This window comes from Lissotriton helveticus, chromosome 1_1, assembly GCF_964261635.1.
Source record: "Lissotriton helveticus chromosome 1_1, aLisHel1.1, whole genome shotgun sequence".
Lineage (NCBI taxonomy): Eukaryota > Metazoa > Chordata > Amphibia > Caudata > Salamandridae > Lissotriton > Lissotriton helveticus.
Genome location: NC_136057.1, coordinates 75644375 through 75652009, shown reverse-complemented (window position 1 = coordinate 75652009; position 7635 = coordinate 75644375). Strand labels below are relative to the sequence as shown.

The following is a 7635-nucleotide window of genomic DNA, read 5'->3' as shown; positions in this document are numbered from 1 at the left end:
TAAACTGTTGCTGGTGCCTGGCAGCTCATTGGCAAAGAAGCAAAGCTGTTGGCTTGGCTCAAAGCTGGCACAGTAGGAGGTGGATCATGGCTCAACATGCATGTTGTCCATGGTCTAAAATGGGTAAGACATTTTAACATAATTCTCCTCTTCAGGAGAGTTCTAGGAGTTACCAAACCTAGAGCCCTTTCGGGGGTATTCTGTGATCATCTGTACTCCTCTGGTTACAAAGCCCTTGCAACATTTCATCTCGCAGCTTCTTGAAGCAAGTTCGTCCAACCGACAGTGTTTGCAACATAATCTGGTCAAATAATCCTGTGAATCAGAATCAAGCCCTGAAGGCAAAGATTCAAGGCATATGGGGAGAGACCCTTTTCAAAGTTCCTCTCGATGCAACAACCTCCTTTTGACTCCAGCAGGGACTCTTCCCTCTTCTGGGTCCAAACTAGTCATAAGATGCCAGCGGGCCAAGCAGGAGCTTGTAAAAGGAAAACTAGAGGACACCGGTGAGTATCTCTAAATCAATCTGTAAAGAGTTAAAACACGTCCAAGCTTTTCAGAGATGCAACTCTTTTGTTTAGTGGCATCAAAATGTTAGCATGTTTTAGAAGGGGGTGGTATGTAGAGCAAAAGGATGACTGGGCTATGCATCTACAAGCTAGCGAAAAGGGACAAACAATGGTGATTTAACAGATCCAAGGGCAAATTAGTGCCCCGGCCACATCATGGCATGCCCGCACTGTGCAGATGCACTGAGAAGACAAAAGTATACAGAGCTCTCCTCAAAAGAAACAGCGGAAAGAGGTCCAGTAAATGTATTTAACTGCTTAACTGTGGCGGCAATTCCGACACAGTGCGGCAGTTTAGCGGAGTGGGCGGGGCCGTGTCAGCCAACAGACGTGCACAGCACTACCGAGGTACTGCTCGCGACGTCTGTTGACCGACAAACGCAGCGAATGGGTTAAGGAATCAGTACCAGAACATCTCCAGCATTGAAGGAAGCAGGCCACCAATGCATGTGATCATACAATATCTTGATGAGGTGCCACAAATGAGGGATCTTCTTGTGTGCAGACAGAATGAGTGTCACAATAGAAATAATTCTCCCATCCATATAGGGCAATGGAAATAGTTTCCCTCCATGTTGATGCCTTCAAGGGGAGGTTGTTTTATAGACGACATGACAAAGTACAATTTCTAGGCTTTATTTGTTTCAAAGGACTGAAATGAAAACATTGTGCTTTACAACAGAAAGGCTTACAAAACAAAGGAGGAACACAGGGAAGAGCATATTACATAACACAGAATGGGGGGCAGAAACCCTAGTCGAACCACCTTCATCGTGTTAGACTGGATAATGTATGCTGCTTAGCTTCTGGCATTATGCAGAAAAACCAGGGTAAAGGGTGATGAGTGGGATTTATTTTTTAGAGTGGAAACAATCCCCATGTTCAGGGTCAGTGACACACAAAATCAGTAACATTTTTCAGAGTATGTGGGAGGAGTCAGATTTATAGGACGGTCACTCCAAGCCACACCACAGAAGCCAAGATGTTCGGAATACTGTCTGGTTACCAAATATAGATTTTTACAGCCTTCCGGTGAATGTCTCAGCTCTTGTGTGCTTCCTGAGTTTTTTATTTTATTTTTAACTGAACATGTGAGTGACAAGACTTTGCCTCAGACACACATTTTAATTTTATTTCGGCACATTACAGAGTTCTGTAACTGAGGGTGAACAGGCCCTAGTAATTAACCCCTTATACTCAGCAGGCTGCAGCGCTAACACTGCTTTGAGAAGGGACGGGGGCAGGCAAACGCAGACAACCAATAAATTGTCCGCCTTGATTCAGTAGATCACTTTGCCTGAACCAATGAAAGCGAACATTTATGGATGTGTGGACTTATTCACCTGAGGATTCAAGAACAAAATTAATTGATGTATTTCAGGTGTTTTTGGCAGGTTCAGGTGATATAAGAAGCAGCTTAGGGCCATACCTACAGATTTTAGGGTTAGCGATTTCCTAATTGTGATTCTCTGTGAATCACACTTAGGAAATCGCTATCCCAAATGTATGAAATTCTTTCAGTTTTATTCAGCGATTCCTAGGTTGTTGCAAATCTCCCTACCTCATGAATATTCATGAGGGAAGTCGCAGTTTGAGACCCACTGGGAATACCAGCCATCATAGATCACCATGTCTGTGATTGCTTATGAAGGAAACAACTTTTTTTTTAATTAAATGCAGCCCATTTTCTTTAAAGGAACACAGGATGCATTTTCAAAAAAAAAACTTGAAGTTTCATTTTTTTTTTTTTTTTTTAGATTAGGCAGTGGTCCCCATAGGACCCCTCCCTGCTGTTAAAATATATATATATATTTTATTCTCAAAGGGGAAGGGGTCCCATTGCAAATGGGTTAACACCTCCTTAAAGGAGTCAGTAAAACTTGAAAATGATACACCTGTAATTTGGTCACAAAACATTCATACATCCCATTCAGATTCAGTATTTGGGTGGGACGTCCTAAACACGCCGCTTTCAAATACTGAATCGCAAAGACAAATTGAAATTCGGACATGTGCTACCGAATCACAACTTGTGTTTTGTACATGTGTAAAAGGATGTTTTTTTACATGTGTAAAAGTATGTTTTGTACATGTGTAAAAGTATGTTTTGTACATATGTAAAAGTATGTTTTGGGGCCAGAAATGGCTAGACCGCAAAAATGGTTTCTACATACGGCCCTTAGCTTCCAGTGAGTTAAGCTTCAAAAAATGTCAGGCAGCCGGGCCTCAGTCTCACTCACGGATCAGTTGATGAATGCTGATAATTGATGTCAGTCCGGGATGTTGTTGACTGATGTCAGCTCTGGTTGTTGGAAGATGTTAACTTATTGTGAGTCCTGGATGTTGGTGTCTAATGTCAGTTCTGGGTTTTGGTAACAGATGTCAGTTCGGGTTGTTGGTGCTAGATGACCCCCCCCCCCTCCACCCCCAGCCCCACCCCCGAGGCAAAGTTGCATCTATCGTGAAAAATGACGGACCAATGTTATTCTGCACTATGAAACATTACGATCAGTATTGCAGTAGCTTTTTCAAACACCTGCACTTCTTAATTTGTGCACAGGGGCAATATTACCATATTTCAGATGTTTGCGTGATTTCATCTTTATAGATAGACTATTTATGTTTTCTTCTGATTCAGGTCTCTGAATAGGCTTTCATTTTACACACAGCAGGAGTCATAACAAAAGATTCCATGAGGAAGAATAAGTTAGTGAAATCTTCTACATTACTACTCTTTACACTATTGACAAATACCATCAATATCACCCGTGCAAAAATAGATGCATTCGTAGAATGGATTGTGTTTTCACTTTCACAGGCAATATCTTTGAAGTGGTTTTAATAGGCCATACTGGGCAACAATTGGTCGCAATCGATTACACTTGGTCACAATGGTTTGTGATTTTTCATTTTTTGTCCCTAAAGGCATATTCCAACATTTGACACTCTTCAAAAAATCTCCATGCATTGTTCTCTGGTACATATTATACAATTCCCACACTAGAGTCCATGCACAACTTGCCACATTAATATACTGTTCACCAGAGTCAGGACGTTTCAATAACTATCAGCTTAAATCATTTCACTAGTTTCAATTTGTTTTACTAGTATGACAACGTGCCAAGGCGAGAGTCTCTTTGGCTTTTTGAATAGCGGCACATTTAAATTACCCTGTTAGCTTTCATTCATTAGCTTGTTGTAGGAATTTAGAGAAGAGCATTTCATTTAACTGCTTCCACTTTTTTGCTCATCACAATTTTCTTTTTTATACATGTAATCGCCTTGATCTTTTCCATGAGCAAAGTCACAGGAGGGAGCAGCTCTCTTACTACTGCAACTTATTTTATGTCAATCTGCTGAACGTTTGGCATGGGACTGTTTATAAAACAGTGTGAGTGTGTTGGGGTGGGGTGGGATGTGTGTGGTGGGGGTGTGTGATTAAGGGTGAATGGGGTGTGTGTTGAGAGTGCATCGGGACTGGAGTTCTTTGGGGATGCGGGTGCTTTGGGAGGCGGGGGCGTTGGGGGGGTGCGGGGGTGTTGGGGGGAATGTGGGGGCATTGGGGGATTTTGTATTTAAAAAAAAAAGCCCTTACAAGTTCCACCTTAAACAGGTTTGCAACTAAGCTAGATTTGCGCTCACCCATTAAGTCAGATTACCATTCTCACTTTAGCTTTTCAAAGATATTATTTCTCATGCAAACCGGATATTTTCTGCCTCATACGCCTAGGCAGACTGAGTTATTCATACATTCAAACACTTGCCGCTTGGTTTTGGAGCCCACTGCTAACTTTTTTTTTGGCAATTCCATGCTATCTCATCAGTAAGACTGATTTCAGAATTAGACCTTGCGTAATATTCACTGCACTTGTAGGGGTTCAGTTCAGGTTAATGTCCATATGTTGTACTTTCTTTTAGTGTACATGGAATTATGTGAACGAACATCATTCCTGAGCGGAGGCGTGCCTAGCGTGCGTTCGCTCATGGTGAGTCAGGCTAATTTTGTGGTTGAATCCTTTCTGACATTCACTGCACCAGTAGGGTTTTTCCCCTGTGTGAGTTCTCTCATGCTGGGTCAGATGAATTTTCTGACTGAAGCTTTTTTGACATTCTTCACACTGATAGGGCTTTTCTCCTGTGTGGGTTCTCTCATGATGTACGAGATGGATTTTCTGACTGAAGCTTTTTTCACATTCTGTGCACTTATAGGGTTTTTCTCCGGTGTGGGTCTTTTTATGCTGAGTTAGACTACATCTCTTAGTAAAACATTTTTCACATTCATTGCACTGATATGGCTTTTCTCCGGTGTGAATTTTTTCATGCTTAGCAAGAGTACTTTTATCGTGGAAGCTTTTCTGGCATTCAGTGCACTGATATGGTTTATGTCCCAAGTGTGATCTTTCATGTAATGTGAGACTGATTTTATGACGGTAGGTTTTACCACATTCAGAACACAAATACCGTTTTTCTCCTGCATGTGCACCTTCATGCTGAATTAAACTCGCTTTTTTGCTGAAACTTTTTGGACATTCAGTGCACTGATATATTTTTTGTCCCAAATGTGTTCTTTCATGTCGTGTCAGATAGTGTTTTTGACTAAATCTCTTCTCACAATCAGAGCACTGATAAGGCTTTTGTTCAGAGTGTGATTTCATATGTCGAGTCAAGTAGGATTGTTGAGTAAAGGTTTTCTCACATTCTGAACATTGATAAGGTATCTCTCCTGTGCAACTCTTTTTCTGTACTGTCCTGTTCAAATTACAAGCTAGGTTTGTCTCTTGTGAAGTCCATGGGTACACTACTTCTGCAATCTGCACAGTCTTATAAATAATGTACACTGTTTTTTGATTCAAATTGTGCTGCTGTTCTGGCTCTTGCTTTACAGTCCCAAAACCCTCCATCTCCTCGATCATGTGTGTCCTTGCTGTCCCCAACTTAAGGGTTCATTGACATATAAGAAATTAGAGAGAATCCAGAAACTGCATTTACAATCAGTCGGCGACTCTGCTCTGTATTGTCGTTACTTCCTGGCCAAATCCAGCTTTTAGAAATTGGTTTCTTCTAAAATATCTGGACCATCTCTCTCTTTGTAGTCTATTTGCTGCAAATGAGAGAATGCTTAAGTTTTGTTCCTGTCCACACTTGAAGCCACCTGCAGTATATAAAAAAAAGAATTAAAGTGAAATATCTTTCAAGGTGTAAACTAATTTTAACAAAAATGTTTAACAGTGAATGGCAGCATTCTGGAAGTAATGCATGTACTTTTCCGATGGGATAGAGTTGGTAAGGTTTTTAGGCAAGGATAAATGAGACCAACATAAAATAAAGCAGATTGATATATTAACAATAAGTGTGCACTCACTCCTATCAGTAACATAAAATGATAAATCTATTTACATTTTGTATAGACCGTAAAAAGAATTAAAAACAAATTGTTTTGCCATGTCGAATGATATCAAAATGAATTAACTAAATTTGAAACGTGCATAATATTGTGAAAGGCAGACACAGGAAGATGGCAGAATGAAAGCCTTGAACGATTGCGCTGCCGGGCACCCAGCCTAATCCTACAGAATCCAGTACTCTCCCAAGGAGTTAGAGGTCAGACCCCTAGAGGAGGTTCCACGCATAGAGCCTTCCAGGTGGTAGAGGGGGCTCGGACTGACTTCCTACCATGATCGAGCGCACAGATGCCAAGGTGAGTGCCATACAGTGGCAGCCCAACAATTGTAAATTGAGCTTGGCGGACCAAGGGCGCCGCAGACTCCACTTCCCGAGCCCCACGAAACCATGATGGGAAGCGCATAGACGCCTGCAGAGGCTTGGCTGAGATGTACTGGCACAGCCGGGCACACTGGGCTGAATGGCTTCCTAGAATTAAACTGATCGCTGGGGCACGCAATGCTGGTTGGAGCCTAGAAGCCTGAGGATGGTTGCCACAATGACAGCGGCTAGATATTGGAGATGAGGTCAGCACAGTCCCCAGGCGGTAACTGCCCCTGCCCTTCCTGCGTTGTGGACTGCTGATGCAGAGAGCGTATGCAGTTGGAGGAGGCCTGCCTGAGAAGGCATAGAGGGCCGGGCCTGTGTAGTGCATACAAGTTGACATACAGGTGCCACCTGTGCAACCCCTCCTCCCTCCCCATTGACGTGCTCATATAGTTGGGACTGCAACCCGGTAACCCTGAGCTTCCAACTGATAAGAGGTTGCTGAGAAGGGATCTTCCAGCTACTAACCTTTGAGACGTGGGCGGTAGTGGATGAGAGGGAGGCTTGAGGGCTAGGTCCTTGCTCATGCCTCGGGGGACATTGCCTGGTTCTCCTTCATGTTCTTGTTCTGGAGGTAATAAGTGGCAGACAGACCTGAAGAAGACAGTCTGACCTGCAGTGGGCTGGGCCGCTATTTTGAGAGGGTACTTCCCAACACCTGGCACTCAACTCCCCTATAGCACAAAAGACACATGGAGGAAAACTGTAGAACACCACTTCCCTCTACTCTTCATACCCCCTCCATGCCACCAACCACCAGCCCCCAACCTTCAAAAAACCTCCACTTATACTTTCATCCGGGACTATGTGGAATCTACATTACCTACCACTGTTCCTTTTACGAGGAGACTTCACTCCCTTCCTATCACCAGACCAATTAACCACTCCTTATACCCCCGCACCCCCCCTTGAGGTTGAACTGAAAGACATCAAGCAGACATCAAGCAGGGTCTTCTGCACCTACTACACTTTTCTTCAATGATGGAGGAGCGCTGGAATCTCTACATGTCCTTCAAGAACAATCAATCACGCCTCCCCACTACGGCTAAACTCTGCCAAAGTCAAGACTCATCTTGGAAAACGAGACAAATTTTACCTGGAAATCTAGGCCTCGTTAACCATCACGCCAGGCCACACAGGATCACTGACCCTATGTCTGATGCGGACATTCACTCCTTTCTACTTCATTACAATACCGCCCATAATAAACCTTCTCTCCCACCATCCAAGATCCAGACTATTTCCTCCAACTCATTTAGAGAATTCAGTGTCAATCTCACAACATTATCGTTGGAGT

The 7635-nt window shown here is 43.0% G+C and overlaps 1 protein-coding gene across 1 annotated transcript; it reads right to left on the bottom strand.

The window, feature by feature from the left end:
- Positions 1-4153: 4153 nt before the first annotated feature.
- Positions 4154-5610, bottom strand: LOC144831195 (uncharacterized). Its single transcript, XM_078688978.1, has one exon. The coding sequence runs from the start codon at positions 5480-5482 to the stop codon at positions 4514-4516; it is 969 nt and encodes a 322-aa protein (XP_078545104.1). The 5' UTR covers positions 5483-5610; the 3' UTR covers positions 4154-4513.
- Between the last annotated feature and the right edge of the window lie 2025 nt (positions 5611-7635).